This window comes from Vigna unguiculata, chromosome 5 (genome assembly GCF_004118075.2).
Source record: "Vigna unguiculata cultivar IT97K-499-35 chromosome 5, ASM411807v1, whole genome shotgun sequence".
Taxonomy (NCBI): Eukaryota; Viridiplantae; Streptophyta; class Magnoliopsida; order Fabales; family Fabaceae; genus Vigna; species Vigna unguiculata.
The window spans coordinates 6,068,656-6,086,246 of record NC_040283.1 but is presented as its reverse complement, the minus strand read 5'-3'; the positions used below and the strand labels follow the sequence as shown (position 1 = coordinate 6,086,246).

General features: G+C 32.8%; 3 protein-coding genes across 3 annotated transcripts; 2 read left to right on the top strand and 1 right to left on the bottom strand.

Annotated features, from left to right (window-relative positions):
• Window positions 1-199: 199 nt before the first annotated feature.
• On the top strand, window positions 200-6,396 carry LOC114183079. Its single transcript, XM_028069927.1, has 10 exons — window positions 200-341; window positions 468-714; window positions 1,674-1,733; window positions 2,399-2,578; window positions 2,700-3,071; window positions 4,152-4,246; window positions 4,376-4,622; window positions 5,163-5,222; window positions 5,492-5,671; window positions 5,798-6,396. The coding sequence occupies exons 1-10, from the start codon at window positions 322-324 to the stop codon at window positions 6,170-6,172; spliced, it is 1,836 nt and encodes a 611-aa protein (XP_027925728.1). The 5' UTR covers window positions 200-321; the 3' UTR covers window positions 6,173-6,396.
• A 1,490-nt stretch (window positions 6,397-7,886) lies between these two features.
• Window positions 7,887-12,038, top strand: LOC114183632 (phosphomannomutase). Its single transcript, XM_028070713.1, has 12 exons — window positions 7,887-8,193; window positions 8,291-8,387; window positions 8,939-8,983; window positions 9,130-9,196; window positions 9,497-9,573; window positions 9,926-9,961; window positions 10,218-10,273; window positions 10,360-10,459; window positions 10,564-10,659; window positions 10,749-10,838; window positions 11,276-11,327; window positions 11,777-12,038. Exons 2-12 carry the CDS (start codon window positions 8,319-8,321, stop codon window positions 11,830-11,832), a joined length of 744 nt encoding a protein of 247 aa, XP_027926514.1. The 5' UTR covers window positions 7,887-8,193; window positions 8,291-8,318; the 3' UTR covers window positions 11,833-12,038.
• A 334-nt stretch (window positions 12,039-12,372) lies between these two features.
• On the bottom strand, window positions 12,373-15,808 carry LOC114183087 (bifunctional protein FolD 4, chloroplastic-like). The gene is made up of 5 exons (XM_028069941.1): window positions 15,448-15,808; window positions 13,899-14,224; window positions 13,441-13,677; window positions 13,132-13,299; window positions 12,373-12,814 (listed from the first exon to the last, which is right to left on the bottom strand). Exons 1-5 carry the CDS (start codon window positions 15,587-15,589, stop codon window positions 12,644-12,646), a joined length of 1,044 nt encoding a protein of 347 aa, XP_027925742.1. The 5' UTR covers window positions 15,590-15,808; the 3' UTR covers window positions 12,373-12,643.
• Between the last annotated feature and the right edge of the window lie 1,783 nt (window positions 15,809-17,591).

The following is a 17,591-nucleotide window of genomic DNA, read 5'->3' as shown; positions in this document are numbered from 1 at the left end:
TTTTCAGTTTTGAGAAATAGGATGGAAGAAGTATAAACCAGAGATAACTTTAAGATGCCAAAAAGTTTTTTTGTTTTTGCAAATAATATTATCAAGTAAGGAAATTTTTTGTTTTCAAAATAAACACATTAATTTCTTAGAAAATAGTAAATAAATGGTGACTTTTTTTCCCAATATGAAAGTCAAAGTAAGTCAAAGTCCAGATGTGTCCTATCCAGAAGTAGTAGAAAACTTTGACATAAAAGAACAGAGCAGGTGAACTTACCTCTTAAAAAGTGGTGTTAAATTTCAAAAAGCTCACAAAGATTTGTTGCATCAACAATGGCAGCAGCAACAACAAGGTACACGTTTCTTCAAGTCTCAAATAATCCATATTATATGATGCCCAAATTTTAATCAATCATAGAATAACAAAGAATTTTAAGTGCTTATTTTTCCAAATTTTGATGGATTGATGTATGTTACAGGTATGCAGTTGTCACAGGAGCAAACAAAGGGATAGGATTTGGGATTTGCAAACAATTGGTTTCTAATGGTGTCACTGTGGTGCTAACGGCAAGGGATGAGAAAAGGGGTATTGAAGCTGTTGAAAAACTGAAAGAGTTTGGTGTGTCTGACCAAGTGCTGTTTCATCAGCTTGATGTGACCGACCCTAAAAGCATTGAATCCCTTGCAAATTTCATCAAAACCCATCTTGGGAAACTTGATATCTTGGTATGATTAAGTTTTACCATCGTATTATATGTTTCCACATCCTTTTTTCTTGTGCTTCTACTCGGATGTGACTTGATATATTATCCTGTGTGTTAAAAAGAGAACGCTATCACAAGATGAAGATTATTGTATGGTTGTATGGATTAAGATGGTAATACTGTAAAGAAGGGTTGGAATTTGACGTTTATGCAATGAGTTGGTGAAGTTTGGAGGATGAAATACAGTTTCAGCTATTGATATGAAAATTAACAGTTTAAATTATAACATCTGCAGAATTTGTTACACATGGACTGATATTTTGTTACAGTGTTAACCCTTAATTTCCAAACCAAGGATTATAATTGCATTTCTTCACAAAGCCAAGTCGTGAATGAGAAAAAGGTTATTAATATTGTAGTTTTTGGTAAAGAAAATGAAATCCATATTCTGGTCATTCTGTACAAATTTTAAAAGCAGGAAACAGATTGAAAATAATAATACTTTTATAATTAAGAAATGAAATTTAGTTTTTTGGAATGCTTAAAATCAGTTTCAAAAAATAAAAGTAAAATAAATTGATCGCATTTTTTAATCATTTTTGGAGATTTGGGTCCTCTCTTTAAGAAGAGAAAGACAATTTGTTTTTGTTATATGATCAACCATGCTAGTTTCTAGTAGGACATAAATTGTGTATTTTCTTTTTCCCAATAATCCGGCCATTTATGTTGTTTAAGAACAGGGGAGCATCCAAATCCTCATTTTTGGAAGTTCATTGTGCTTCATGACTTCATCCCTATTCATATTCATAATTGAAATTTATAGTTAACAAGCACTTGTCCTGCACCAACTCTTAGATCAGTTGGATCTTACTGTTCTTGTGCTGTGTGTTCTCTAGTATAGTTCATTTTTCTTCCCATTATCATACATACACTAATTTGGAATTTGGAATGAATATTGATTAATGTTTGAATTCTGATTAGGTGAATAATGCAGGAATAAGTGGAACTAATGTTGACCATGATGCTTTAGCTGCTGCACGGGTATGTATTCCTAGTTATATAGAATATTTCCTCTGTCTTCTAACCTGAAAGCTGAAAGTTTACTAGGAAATGTTAATCTATAGTAATTTGAGTGAAGGCTTGAGTTAGGACATAACTGATCTGTTGATCTAGTTTGTGAATGGTTTTCTGAAATGTGTTGTCTTCAGCTTTTTAGTGTGCATAGACCATAATGAGTCAAATTTTAGCACAATTTAACACTTATTAGCATAAGATCCATTATGGTTGAGCTTTTAATCATGATAATGGGCATAATCTAACGTAAGTTTCCAAACTATATACTCACTCTTAGAATTTGGATTTGGACTTCACCCTAAAGTTAGCATGAGAGTTTAGGGTTGTTCTTAATTTATATACGTTATTTTGATCATACCACCCCTAAGTTATTTTTCTTTGGTCAATGATATTCTCGTATCCATGTTTCTATGTCATGTCTGTTATAAACATTTATTTCTCCAAGAAACAACTGGGCTAACATATATTATATTCAAATTTCTTTGGATAGTACTTAGTCTTTGTTCTTGCAAAGGTTTATTCATGAAAAAGACATATTAATCATAAAAAGCCCTGTTTTTTTTTATTATTTAAAGATGTCTGCCCCTTTTTGCGATATGGAAAGAGGTTAACTTTCTTCTCTTTGACTACAGGAAAAAGCTGACAGTGTCGATTGGAGAAAATTCGCATATGAAAATTATGAATCTACAGAAGCATGCATTAGAACAAATTACTATGGAGCCAAATTAATGTGTGAAGCATTTATTCCCCTTCTAGAATTGTCAGACTCACCAAGGATTGTCAATGTTTCCTCCACCATGGGGAAGTTGGAGGTATATGTGACTAATATGCATGAACTTGTTACTGTGTCTGGAATCACAATCTGAGTAGCCAACTTTTGCTATGCACTGTTCTTCAATCATTGTGATGTATTTGATGCTGTTGTTCATGCAGAGAATACCAAATGAATGGGCTAGAGGAGTCCTAAGTGATGTTGAAAGCTTAACAGAAGAAAAAGTGGATGAAGTTCTGAAAAAGTTTCTAAATGATTTTAAAGAGGGTTCATTAGAAACCAATGGGTGGCCACCTGGGCTTTCTGCATATATAGTCTCAAAAGCTTCTTTAACTGCCTACACAAGGGTTCTTGCCAAGAAGCACCCATCTTTCTGCATCAATGCTGTTTGCCCTGGTTTTGTGAAAACTGATCTCAACTTCAATATTGGTTATCTTGGTGTTGATGAAGGTGCTGAAAGTGTTGTAAGGTTGGCTCTGCTACCTAATGGAGCTCCTTCTGGTCTCTTCTTTTATCGAAGTGAAGTTGCATCAGTTTGACAAAAGGTTTGCTAAGCAGTTGAAGAGAATGAATAAATAACAAGCTATGTGTCATGTTAGGACATGACACATTTCTACCCATCATTACTGAGAACAACCCTACAGTGAATTGCATCAAGCTATTCTGCATCAAGCTATTAAATGTTGTACTCTGAAGTCAAGTATAATATATTTCTGAATTAGCTAGCTAGATTAAAATCAGTCTCCTCATTACACTGCAGGTATATTCCATATATTAGGTCTCTGTGATGGAGAAGAAACTAATTATAAATGTCATATTTGTTGTAGAGAAATGGTGAAAAAGTTGATTGGAGTGAAGTTAGGGTATGGAACTTATGAGTTAGCTGAACAATGTGTGGAAACAAGTTCTGTTTCTGCAAGCAAGTTCGCAGCATGTTTGAGGAATAAATTTTTTACGCCTTCATGCTTGTGTCTTACAGTTTTCTTCAATACACACCAAATAGTGGAATTAATAATCACGAACAACTTCTGCATAGAATTTCGTTATTTATTATTCCTAAGGAACCATTTAGCAGTTGATGAAGGGACTGCAATTACTGTGAGTTTGACCATTCAACACTAGATAAAGGAATTTTATCTTGACATTGTTATGTGGAAAACAAATTCTCCGTTCTGATGAAGTTTAAGAGTCTAACAGATATGAATTTTTGGCACTGTAATCAAATAATTGTAATATACTTTTTAAGGATATATATATATATATATATATATATATATATATATATATATATATATATATAGTCGTAAGAACTATTTACATATTTAAATTTGAATACAATGAAAATATGAATGAAAATTATATTTAATATATTATTATTTATAAATTTGAGTAATGAATGCTATAAAATAAATTGAGTGATTAATGATGAAAAATAAAACATTACGCGTTTTATATATCTGTGCACCTGTATGAAATCTTAGTAAATTAATGTCTAACATTTTAGTAAACCTTAATTTCTTAAAAAATAATAAGTAAATGGTAACTTTTAGTCAAAGTCCAGACATATATCCTATGGTCCTATGGAGAAGTTGTAGAAAACTTGAACTCTAACAACAGAGCAGGTAAACTTTCCTGTTAAAAACTGGTGTAAAATTTCAAAATGCTCACAAAGATTTTTTGCATCAACAATGGCAGCATCAACAACAAGGTACACGTTTCTTCAAGTCTCATAAATAATCCATATTATATGGTGTCCAAATTTTAATCAATAACAGAATAACAAAGAAATTTAAGTGCTTATTTTTCCATAATTTTGATGGATTGATTTATGTTACAGGTACGCAGTTGTCACAGGAGCAAACAAAGGAATAGGATTTGTGATTTGCAAGCAATTGGTTTCTAATGGTGTCACTGTGGTGTTAACTGCAAGGGATGAGAAAAGGGGTATTGAAGCTGTTGAAAAACTGAAAGAGTTTGGTGTGTCTGACCAAGTGCTGTTTCATCAGCTTGATGTGACTGACCCTAAAAGCATTGAATCCCTTGCAAATTTCATCAAAACCCAGTTTGGGAAACTTGATATCTTGGTATGATTGAGTTTTAGCATCTTATTATATGTTTCCACATCGTTTTTTCTTGTTGATCCTGTGTGTTACAAAGAGACCGGATTAAGAGGGTAATATTGTGAAGAAGGGTTGGAATTTGATGTTTATGCAATGAGTCGGTGAAGTTTGGAGGATGAAGTACAGTTTCAGCTGTTGATGTGAAAATTAACAGTTTAAATTATAACATTTTCATAATTTGTTATACATGAACCGATATTTTGTTACAGTTTTAACCCTTAATGATCAACCATGCTAGTTTCTTCTAGTAGGACAAAAATTGTGTATTTTCTTTTTCCCAATAATACGGCCATTTATGTTGTTTAAGACTTCATGCATGTTCATATTCATAATTGAAACTTTAGTTAACAAGCACTTGTTCTGTACCAACTGTTAGATGGGTTGGATGTTACTATTCTTCTGCTGTGTGTTCTCTTGTATAGTTCATTTTTCTTCCCATTATCATATACACACACTTATTTGGAAATTGGAATGAATGTTGATTAATGTTTGGATTCTGATTAGGTGAATAATGCAGGAATAAGAGGAACTACTGTTGACCATGATGCTTTAGCTGCTGCTCGGGTATGTATTCCTAGTCATGTAGAATATTTCCTTAGTTCCTTAGTCTTTTAACCTGAAAGCTGAAGGTTCACAAGGAACTGTTAATTTATAGCAATTTGATATAAGGCTTAGGTTAGAACATAATTGATCTGTTGATCTAGTTTGTTAATGGCTTTCTGAAATGTATTGTCTAACATTTGTTAGCATAAGATCAATAATGGTTGAGCTTTTGATCATGATGATGTGCATAATCTAACATCTAACGTTAATTTTCTTCTCTTTGACTACAGGAAAAAGTTGAGAGTGTTGATTGGAGAAAATTCTCATATGAAACTTACGAAGCTACAGAAGCTAGCATTGGAACAAATTACTATGGAGTAAAATTAATGTGTGAAGCATTTATTCCCCTTCTAGAATTGTCAGACTCACCAAGAATTGTTAATGTTTCCTCCACCTTGGGGAAGTTGGAGGTAATGTTATGTGACTAATATGCATGAACTTGGTACTGTGTCTGGAATCACAATCTGACCAGCCAAATTTTGCTATTTACTGTTTCTTCAATCATTGTGATGTATTTGATACCGTTGTTCATGCAGAACATACCAAATGAATGGGCTAGAGGAGTTCTAAGTGATGTTGAAAGCTTAACAGAAGAAAAAGTGGATGAAGTTGTGAAAAAGTTTCTGAATGATTTTAAAGAGGGTTCATTAGAAACCAATGGGTGGCCAAGGCCTTCTGCATATATAGTCTCAAAAGCTGCTTTGACTGCCTACACAAGGGCTCTTGCCAAGAAGCACCCATCTTTCTGCATCAATGCTGTTTGCCCTGGCTTTGTGAAAACAGATCTCAACTTCAATAGTGGCTATCTTGGTGTTGATGAAGGTGCTGAAAGTGTTGTAAGGTTGGTTCTGCTACCTAATGGAGGCCCTTCTGGTCTCTTCTTTTCTCAAAGTGAAGTTGCATCAGTCTGATATAAGGTCTGTTGTGTACTTGAAGAGAATGAATAAATAACAAGCTATGTGTCTCAAATATGTATCTTGCACAACAAGAAAATAAGGCACATATCCACCCATCATTGCTGAGAACAACCTTAAGGTGAATTGCAGATATTACAGGATTATGTTGCCAATAGTGGCTAACTACAGACATTAATAATTTGAGAAATTTAATTGAGACACAGTTTATTGTTTGTTAAGTTATAATCAGTTTATGGAAGACTTGAATGATCTTTACTAAATTTGTGAAGCTGGTATGTTAGTACTTCTCTGTTTCAAAAATTGTTATGCTCTTACTATTTATGATCCTAACCAGTTGATGAAACTGAACATCCTCTAATGTCAGCGAACACTAAAGCCAGATATGGTAGCAACTTGCTTTCCAAGCCTTGTTTCTTTTAACACTAATCAAGTGCCGCAATTTTAGCTCAAAATATTTTTGTTTTCATCAGAGTGTGAGCAATATGAATACTCTTGTTAACTCTTTTTGGACTCTTACAGGTATATGATTCTTGTTGGAGACTAAGTTAACTATTGATTTATATGTCTTACAATAATCCTATTCAAATTTAATATGAAGTAAAAATGATTAGTTTTTAAAATATATATGACATTTTCATTACGTTAATGAATTTAACAGTTAAAATATCTTGAAATATAATGATAAACACAATATAACAGAGTCATGGTTAAAATACACAATGTAGTATCACCTTGCTTTAAAAAAAAGACCATATATCAACATCAATGTCTTAAACTATAATCCTTAAATAATGGAAAAAAATTATAAAAATATAATTTTAACCATTGAAAGGCCTTTTCTAACCTAAAATATTATAATATTTTAAAATAACTTAAAAGACTTTTATGTGAAAACAATAAAAAGGTGTTTCAATTCAACGCCCTTGTCCCTGTTGAAAGGTGAATTTGTATGTAAAATTTTCAAGTTTGAAAGCTTATTTCGAGGAAAATGGGAAGAAGTTTCCTTCCAACGTAAAGCCAAACTATACTTTGGCCTAAAGTATGCAAAATTTGGCTTATGAAAAATCATATATAGCATACACAAACACCTTAAATATTTGCCAAATTCTTTTGCTGAAAACATTTGAATAAGCCTTAATTGTATAATTTAAAAATATTTAACATTTGATTGTTTCTTACAAGTATGGACATTTTCACCTTTGCTTGGGAAAATAAGGATTTCTTGTTTTTGCATCAAAAGTAAATGTCTCCCATGGACTTTGCCAACTTTGCGTGCTCAATCCACAACCATTTCAATGACCAAGTTAAGGCTTTTGTGAGAAAGAAGAATATATAACTCAGCCATTGAATGAAATAATAAATACCATTTATGGTTATATAAGCCACATGTATAATAATTAGGTCAAACTTTAAATGTAATTTCTTAATTTTTTATTTTTCATATAAAGTTTGATTTTTATTTTATATTCTTTGTGGATCTCAATACAAAAACTTGTATGAAATATGCTAAAATAAAAAGCTTATCATGATAAGTGAAAAATAAAAATCCTTAAAATCCATATGAATTGGATAAACCGTTCTCTCTTTTGCACCACAATATATGAATTATTTTGTAAAACAAAAACCCTGAAAGACGTTGCAAAATTGTTGGATGAAAATGATCAACAAATTGCACATAAGTTGTTTTTTTTTTTTTTTCTCTGAAAGGTGAAAATTAACCCTAATCCTGCAAAAGAACAAGGATTGATTAACACACAATTCATGACAGAAAAGTAAGCAGCATCGACGTGATTGATGAATTCTTTTACATGTACGTCACTGATGAATTAGTTGTTGAAGCTTCACTTCGGAAAGTTTTAATGTTACGAGGCACATGTGTCTCCAACTTGTTGGTCCCACAGAGAGTTTCTTCCTCTGTCCATTTCCCTCGCAGATCTCAACCAGTTCTTATAAACCCCTTTGGAGATCTGCTTCAAACTCTGTCCCCTTCTTCAACTTCCTCACTCCCCTCACAGGCAAGTTCTCACCTTTCAACTCCAATCCTGCATTTGCATCAACTTGGATGGTGTATTTGTTTGAAGTTTGATAAAATAATGGTTTAAAATTTTTCAGGCTTTTGTGGATAAGAGAGAGAGCTATAATGGCTGCCCCGAAACCTGGTGTTATTGCTTTGTTTGATGTTGATGGGACTCTTACAGCTCCCAGGAAGGTATCTGTTTTCTCTAGAGCTAATTACAATCACTGGCTGTTATTTTGACTTTAAATTCAAGTTTTTGGGTTACCAATGGATGCGAACGCTCGCTGTCCTCGTCGCCGATCACTCGCCGCCGTCGTCACCGCCCTGGGCGCCACCCATCCCTGCAACTCTATTCTTCTACTCTGCTCCTTTTCTTTTTCTCCTCACGTCGCCTCTCTTTTTCTTTCCCCTTACGATCGTCGAGTTCGACAATATTGGTTACCATGGCCACAATTGTGGCTGCAACAGCGACAATTATTTGCAATTTTCTGCAATATCATAGCCACAATTATTTGCAATTTTATGCAATGTCAAGTTAAAACCTTCATTACTGAAAATGTGCATGCTACAATTTGATATAGTTCTAAGACAGATCTGTTACCAATATGCCACATGAGTTTATTCATAATTTTATTGATTATCAAATGCTGTTGTTCCCCTTGCCTACAAAACTAGAAAATCTGTTCTTTCTGATTGTTTAGTTTTGCATCACCTCTACTTATTGTTTCGTACTTGAATGCAAGGTGGCCACTCCAGAGATGTTGACATTCATGCAACAACTACGAAAGGTGTGTGATTTAGAATTTTTTTTTTTTTTTAATATACAGTGCATTTCATTACTTGGCGTTTTAGTTCAACATCTACTTGGCCACGCATAAATCTGTGCTGATATTCTGTCTTTTTTGTTGTTGAATTTTGTGTTGTCTGGGTACAGGTTGTAACAGTGGGAGTTGTTGGGGGTTCTGACCTTATAAAGATATCAGAACAACTTGGAAACACAGGTTAGCAATAGATTCATGTCACGACACTATAATGCTATAGCAAGTAGGAAGCTGCGTTGAGGATATTGATCTTAGCGTTTCTTTCATTCCTTCATATGTATTATTTTCATGTTCTAGTTGTACGTAAGTGAACTTATAATCATTGTTACAAACTTTTCCTTTACATTGTATTTGTTCTTCATTTCTTCTATTTCTGAAAAAGCATACATTATCTGCTTTGTAGATTAGCTATTAAAATGAAATAATGAAATAAAGAAACAAACAGGAGGGTTTATATTTGTGAATATTTGTCTGTTGCAGTTACCAATGACTATGATTATGTTTTTTCTGAGAATGGTCTTGTGGCTCACAAGGGAGGAAAACTCGTTGGAACTCAGGTACAATACATAAACCTGAATAACTGAAAGAAACGAATTGTCATGAGATGATCATGGATGTATCTTAATAGATTCATACTGATCCTTTGAGATATTTAAGAAAACATAACTAGTTCACTATGTTGTGACTTATAAGTAAATCAGGCATTATACAAATTTTATAAAGCCAGTAAAGCATGTAAAGTAAATTATATCCATTAAGACCTATTGAAAGTTAGCTGGTAAAGTTTTTCATTTGGCAACCTATCCCCCACCACACACACACACAAACACACTCGGTCACTCCTTTTTACCAATGTTATTTTTTTCTCTCTGATACACCATGACAAGTTGTGAATTGCCCTCTTTTCAGAGTTTGAAGTCATTCCTTGGAGATGAAAAGTTGAAGGTATGGCCTTATATGATGTTGACTACATCCTAAATTTGTTTTTGTTTGTTACTCTTCCAACCCAAAAAATTTACGGGGACAATGAAGTTTATCTGTAAGGTCATTTCAAGTAAGCTCAGAAGCCGTGAATAAAGAAGATTATACTTTTGTTAACTGCTTTTAAATTCAATAAAGTTGTGACTTGTGAGCATATATAAAAAACATTTGATATTAATAAATTCCTTTTAATAATGACAGAGTTGGTGATATTTTGCAGGAGTTCATTAACTTTACTCTTCATTATATTGCTGATTTGGATATCCCTATTAAGAGGTTAGTGGGATTCAGAGGCTAATATTTATTTTAAGGATTAGTTATATGAACCTGTTAATTTCTAATTGATATAACTATATTTTTAGGGGAACATTTATAGAATTCCGTAGTGGGATGCTGAATGTGTCACCTATTGGCCGAAACTGTAGCCAAGAAGAAAGAGATGAATTTGAGAGATATGACAAGGTTATTTATTTTGGTTTTTTTCATATTCACTAGAATTTTAACTATCCAAATTGAAATGTTAGGTGAATAATGTTATCCTAAAATTTTGCAATTTAAGCTCTCAGGTTCAAAATATACGCCCAAAAATGGTTTCTGTACTTCGCGAGAAGTTTGCTCATTTTAACTTAACTTTTTCCATTGGAGGACAGATAAGTTTTGATGTAAGTAATGATCCTCATGACATGATTTGGTGATTTTATTTCTGGTAAAGTGATAGTTTAACAGTGCTTAATTTGAATATACTCCGCAGGTTTTCCCACAAGGCTGGGACAAAACATACTGCCTAAGATACCTCGATGATTTCAATGAGATTCACTTCTTTGGTGACAAAACTTACAAGGTTAGTCCATAAGTTTATCATGCAGTCCTTGTTTGGAGTATCAAATCAACATCTTACATGTTCTCTGCCTCCCTGCATACATACGCTATCAGTATGTATTCTATGCAGTCTTCATAAGCACTCACATTTGTCTGAGTCTCCAATGTCACTTACTTTTATGAAAATCGTACAAGTGAGTTGAGGCAAAAGCTTTTTGTAGTAAGCGAGTTATTGGCAATATAATTACTGGCATAGTTACACGAGTCCTTTTCTACATTTTGAATATTTCAAATATTCAGCAAAATTAATGCTTAGTTTTTATATTTATTGATAGACTTCTCTTATTATAATCTTCACTTGTTTCCACTGCTAGATTTCTGGCTTCTAAAAGCATTGTTAGTGTAATTAGGCAGAAGGATTGATTAATGTCCTATAATTATTTTATTTTTGCTGTGCAGGGTGGAAATGATCATGAAATCTATGAATCTGAACGGACTATCGGACACACAGGTTAGTACTTTGACTTTGTTATCATTTGTGCAGGAAATATAATTGTTTCAGTGCCATGGGTTAACAGTTCAAATTCAATTTTTTTTTTTAATTAAGACCCAATTTGTTTCAGCTTATATTACTTCAAAAGCATTTTTCTTTAGGTTCTTTAGGAAAGGCAGTAACTGCTTCTCCATTTCTGGAATTACTTAAAAGATTTAAAAAAGAATCAGAATCTTCAAAAGAAAATCTTTTTTAACTTATTGTTCAAGAAACTGGAAGTGTACGTTTTTTTCTAAATCTCAAACAATAATAATTATAGTAACTTTTTTCAAAAGTTTGGTATATTTTTTTCTTAAATGAACCAACTAAAGTTGACAACCAAGCCAAAGTACGGTAAAAGAATTAACGGAATCATTATAATTTGCATTGGTTACGTGATCCTTATTACTTTGTATTTTTCTTTTCAGTTACAAGCCCAGATGATACTGTGAAGCAGTGTAAATCTCTGTTCCTAGAAAATTGAAGAAATTTGCAGCAACGTACTATTATTATTGAGAATTGCAGAGGAAGTGTACCCATACATGTTCTACATTGGACCATATAGGCTGTAATCAAAAACTCTGTATTTTGATTGTCTGTTCACATTTTGGTTTAATAACAAGTTTATCATTCCGTGAAATTTGATACGGGACTACTCAAAGATCATGCTACCAACTAGCATTCTTCTTATGAAAGGGTATTTATGTTAGAGAAAAAGGTTAAAACAATCAAAGTTGAAATAAAAACCGGTCAACTAAATTAAGTAGGATGCTTAAATTGTTATAAACACTCATAAACTGTGTTTAATTCTGACATATAAAAAAAAGGCTATAGCCGAAACAACATCGAGGCAAAGTCATTCAGCAAATAGTTGGATTCATAGTACCAATGCCTCACATTTAAGAAAATTTTGTTCTTTATCCATTATTAGTGAATTATAGGTTCATCCTTCATGTGCATATACGCATAGTATATATAATACGCTTCAAAATATGGGATTTCAAGCAAAATGCACCAACTTAAATGTCCTCCTCCACAAGCATTTTTATACTGTGATTTCTTATATGATTACTGTTATGTTTTCCCAATCAATTTTTATTTTGTAGCCACACGATTTTTGCATCATATGATGCAACTATAGGAAAGGAGAAGTTTTACACTGTCATCCTAAGCAACATTTTCTCTTATTATTTTGGCTTAAGGAAAAAACTCAAACCCCCCTCCAAAATGTTGAAAAAAGCTACCTTAAAATCCAAGAATCCCATAAACAAAAATTATAGACCCTTTTCACAATGTCATTCAAAATTGTGCACCCTCTTTGCAGAAATGAGTGTATTTTGGAGCAGCATTGCTATGGTCATTGGACCAACTCCTCCAGGGACTGGTGTAACGGCAGAGGCAACTTTTATGGCTTCTTCGTAACAAACATCTCCTACCAGTTTATAACCTCTGGGGCTATTTTGATCCTGCAAAATAAACCGATACATGCATTGCTCAAATAGTGTTGGTATTGAAATTGATACATTCTATATGAATTTACTTCTCAAATACATTAACAATCAAGGTGGAAGCCTGGAGGCATGGGAACTGATTCAATGACTTTTACATAACTTTGCTCAATTTTTAATTGGCTTGTTTTACATATATTTTTTTTAAAAATTAAAGTTGGTCATTTAACACATGAAAATTAAGAGAAGTTACGTGACTTTTTCCGGAAAAAAGTTACTAAATCCATCTCCCTGGAGACATTGCAAAAATGTAACCTTGATATAAATCTACTCACCTCTACTGGATTGATTCCAACGTCAATGATGACTGCACCAGGCTTTATCCAGCTTCCCCTCACCATGTTTGGTTTCCCAACAGCAGAAATGATAATATCTGCCTGTCTTATGATCTCTTCAGGGTTACTGGTTCTGGAATGGACAATACTGACAGTAGCATCTTCCCTCTGGTAACACAAGAGACATATAAAGAAGTAGAAACGCATAAGTTTGAAGCAAAAAATGAAAGAAGCAAGCAGAGACAAAGAAATAAAAATTAGTTTTGGAGTGCTAACTAAAAGTTTAAGTTCGGTTGAATGTAATCTTACTTGCAGCAATAGAGCAGCTGGCATTCCAACAATGTTGCTTCGACCAATCACCACAGCCCTCTTTCCTTTAATGGAAACATTGTATCTGTGCAGTAGCTCTATGCATCCCTTTGGTGTACAGGGAACAAATAGAGGGTCTCTTCCACGCATGGCAAGACGGCCGATATTTAATGGATGAAAACCATCTACATCCTTCTCAATTCTAACAGCATTCAAGACGTTTTGCTCATTCATATGCTGTCACAAGACCATGGAAAATTAATTAAACTTCCATTAAAAAATCTTATAGTTGTACTTTAGGTGCCAGCAAGTTAACTATAAGATTGAGTTATCAATGTATGTACCATGTCTGGAAAGCTTAACTAGCCTAAGGACCTAAATAGGAAAAAAGATTAATGATATATTTTGGCATACTTGGCCCCACAAAAGAAAATGAAGTTGAAGATCTAGAAGTATACCGAAGGCAAGGGCAACTGAACAAGGATGCCATGAACTGACGGATCATCATTGTAGCCTGAAATATAGTTCAAAACTTCCTCTTCTGTGGAATCCTCAGGCAGATTAGCTTCCAAAGAATTGATTCCAACAGATTCACAAGCCTTCTTCTTGTTACGAACATAAGTTGCAGAGTCCTTCCTATCTCCCACAAGAATTACAGCTAATCCTGGAATCACACCTGTAGCTTCTCTCATCCTGGAGACCTCAGCCGTTATCTCATCTCTGATTTGCTTTGCTACAGCTTTTCCATCAATCACCTTAGCAGAAGAATCCATAGCCATAGCAGCTGTACATATTATATAAATTCAGATGGAGGCACACGAGCACAGGCTAGTAAAACCTTATTCAGTCAATAGCAAGCAGAGGAAAGATAATTTGGCATGTACATGTAAGGGAATACATGTACATGCATAGCACTGACAAACATGTGTACAAGGTAACATAACAATCAACCGTCTTAAATTTACAAGTCATGACAACAGTAGGCAAATTAAAAAAAGAAATGAACCTTTGAAATTAGTGACATATCATAAGATTTTTTTCATAAATTCTCCCAAACACTTGTGTCAAAGAGGATAAAGTTTCCGCCAAGGCACCGCCATAAACAATTTTTAATAACACTGAGATAAACTTAAATAATTTGAAAAGAAGCTCTTCCCCTAACGCACCCTAAACCTAATATCTTGATCCAACATGCTAAGACCCCGCGAATTCTTCAAAGAAAAAACTATCATCTTAAATCTGACCACCGGGCAATTGAGGAAAAAGACTTCTAAAATCAACAGCAACCTAAGCAGAGAAACACTGTCACTAATACATACGCTGTAGCAACACAGCCCATGTCTCAACAAAGCCATAAATTACTAAGGGAGAACTGGAAGACTATATAATCATATAAAATCAGTGGTCTATAACTAATTCAAAAGTTTGCAACTAAACAGACCAAGGTTTTTCCAGCCTTTAACCTTGCACTTCCAACATACTCACACCACACCACAACCATAACAACAATAAGGACAAAAGTTGGATACAATCTACTGCTTAAAGCGTTATTCTATAAACAAAATTAGAGCTTCACCTCAATAACATATGTTGACCTCTCACGGAAATCTTTATTATGCCAATTACTGGGGTAAAACTAACTCAAATTCTGATTAGAGAATAGAATCAAAAGGACTACATCTGAGTTCCATGCTAACAACAAATGTAAACCAATTAGTAAGGAAACACGACCATGCATAAACTGAAAATTAAAGTAGTACAAATAAGCAGACAAATGACTGAGCACTGATTTTGCAGTGAATGGTAAACTCGGTACGAAAACCCTCCACTCAAAACTCAAGTCCACTGAGATAAAAATGAAAAACTCAAACAAAAACAAATTTTGGCACATTTTTATTTTTTGGAAAAAGAAGAGAACCCAGTGAACCCCAGAAGCCAAAAACTAGATAAAAAGTTGGCAAAGACAAAAAATGAAAGAAAAAAACAAAGTTAAGAGCTTTATCATACCAACGTTGGCAACATGGGAGGATGATAACCGGAGAGATGTGGGAGCCACACCCAGTTGACGGTGGAGGCGAAAAACGAGAGAAGAAGAAGAAGTAGAAGAAGAGTAGCAATGGGAATGAGTGAAGAACAACGAAGAAGCCATTGTTGAGATTCGGTGACTAAACCCTAAACAAAGATTCAGCAACCTATAAGTTCTGATGTGCTTTGCTATGTTTCTCCGCGTTTTGATTTACACAAAGAGAATGACAACGACAAAGAACAAGGCTATGAATTGGGTGTTCTCAGAGGACAGATTCTCTGTATTTTTTAAGACTTTAATCCGGCATAGCATTCATACTTTAGCTACTCTAACTTCTTAAGGTATTTTTTAGAACTAATTGTTGAGAACAATAATGATATTTATATTATCTATATTATTATATAAAAGGAATAAATGTTTTGAATTCTTTTTCTTTTGTCTTTATTAGCTACACAATTTTTTTATTAAATTAAAATAAATTTTGATAAAATATATAGTAGTAAAAATTATCTACCAAAAACTAATTGCTTAATTTCCTAACTTAAAAAATAAACGAATAACTTTTTTTTTATCCTTGAAAAATTGATTACTTTTTAATTTTTAAAATTAAATTATTTTAGTATAATAAAATTGTGAGTGGTCAAATATACAATTTATTGACTTAAAAATATTCGTGTAATTTTTTAAACTTTTATCTTTATAAAATTATTTACTTTTTTCTATTTTTAAAATCTTATCATTTTAATGCTATTGAAATGCATTGCATATGCGAGAATATGTGTTTTTAATAATAGTTTATAATGTAAAATAAATGTAAGTATGTTCATATTTTATTTAATTTTATGAAAAAAACACATTGACATTTTTCAAAGTTTTATCATTTCACTAAGATTTGTCATATATTCAAGGCCCAAAATATATTTTAGATATTTTATAAACTGATAATTATTAATAAATTATAGTTGGTAATAAAACCATGTGATTATTTTATTATATATTTAATGTAATATTAATTATATTAATTTTATTATTAAAATAATTATTTTATAGTTGTTTATACTTACGTAATTAATTTTTTAAATATAATTTTATTCTTACAATTAAGTAAATAGAAATACACTTTTATTATTCAATCTTTGATGTAACTTTTTGGAGTGTTTCACGTTTATGTTGACATATTTACATTTTTATGGTCAAATTATGGTCAAGTTTTCGGTACAAATTTTTAAGCTCGTTTCTCATACCAATGTCCATGCACTTGTAATTTTGTGGTCGAGTCTTGTATAATTTTTTATATAAGTGTATCTCATACTTTCATGTTGACATAATAATACTAATGAGAGTGTCAGGATATTAGGATTGAGCATTTACTAGGAATCCTACTTGGATTGTGACTTGATCTACCTGATATCCGTTTTGAGACAATTGTTCAACCCGCAATAATCTCTTCCTCAATAATTGTCCACCAGGAATCAAATTACTCGTGATCTTGATTCTGATATCAATTGTTAGGATCGAGTGTTTACCACTAGGCTAAAAGTTATAGTCATTAGTCAACCCACTTAAGAATGTAACAGCCAAAACGCTACAATTCAATTGTGATCCGGTCCACTTGACTTCCATCACGAAACATTTAATGCCACATGCACCAAAGAAAAAACCCTTGATGAAATTTTTTACATGAAGGCACCTTCTACAACCATGTAGGAGCAACCACACTACACCTACTATACATACGTGAACCTCTAATGTAGATGTTTATATGAACTATATTGATGTAATCATAACCCTCTGGTTAAATATCTTTGCAAGTTTGTAGTAAGTGTGTCTCTCACACACAAGTGGATAGACTCACTCATTTTGACATAGGATTAGCATAGTTCTAAGAGGAGTTTTGTGTTGAGAATATTACTTAATATTTTTTTATTTAAATTAGTTTTTAGAAAATATTTCAGTTTTAAAGATATGTTTCAGTTTTAGAAATTAGCTATTATTTTAGATTAGGAGTGAGATATTCTAAATATTTTATATTTGATATTCTGTTATATTTTGTTTTATATAGAGAGTATATCAATAAAATACAACAACATGTTCCTCCGTATAACATATCACATATATCTTTCGT

Bases quoted from the DNA above. Each gene is read 5' to 3' on its own strand.
- LOC114183079 (XM_028069927.1), top strand. From the start codon at position 322: ATGGCAGCAGCAACAACAAG. The intron at 2,579-2,699 runs GTATATGTGACT...TTGTTCATGCAG, and splicing joins CCACCATGGGGAAGTTGGAG to AGAATACCAAATGAATGGGC. The intron at 5,223-5,491 runs GTATGTATTCCT...CTTTGACTACAG, and splicing joins ATGCTTTAGCTGCTGCTCGG to GAAAAAGTTGAGAGTGTTGA.
- LOC114183632 (XM_028070713.1), top strand. From the start codon at position 8,319: ATGGCTGCCCCGAAACCTGGTGTTATTGCTTTGTTTGATGTTGATGGG. The intron at 8,984-9,129 runs GTGTGTGATTTA...GTCTGGGTACAG, and splicing joins TCATGCAACAACTACGAAAG to GTTGTAACAGTGGGAGTTGT. The intron at 9,197-9,496 runs GTTAGCAATAGA...TGTCTGTTGCAG, and splicing joins AGAACAACTTGGAAACACAG to TTACCAATGACTATGATTAT.
- LOC114183087 (XM_028069941.1), bottom strand. From the start codon at position 15,589: ATGGCTTCTTCGTTGTTCTTCACTCATTCCCATTGCTACTCTTCTTCT. The intron at 13,678-13,898 runs GTATACTTCTAG...GTCTTGTGACAG, and splicing joins TTCAGTTGCCCTTGCCTTCG to CATATGAATGAGCAAAACGT. The intron at 13,300-13,440 runs GTAAGATTACAT...TTGTGTTACCAG, and splicing joins CAGCTGCTCTATTGCTGCAA to AGGGAAGATGCTACTGTCAG.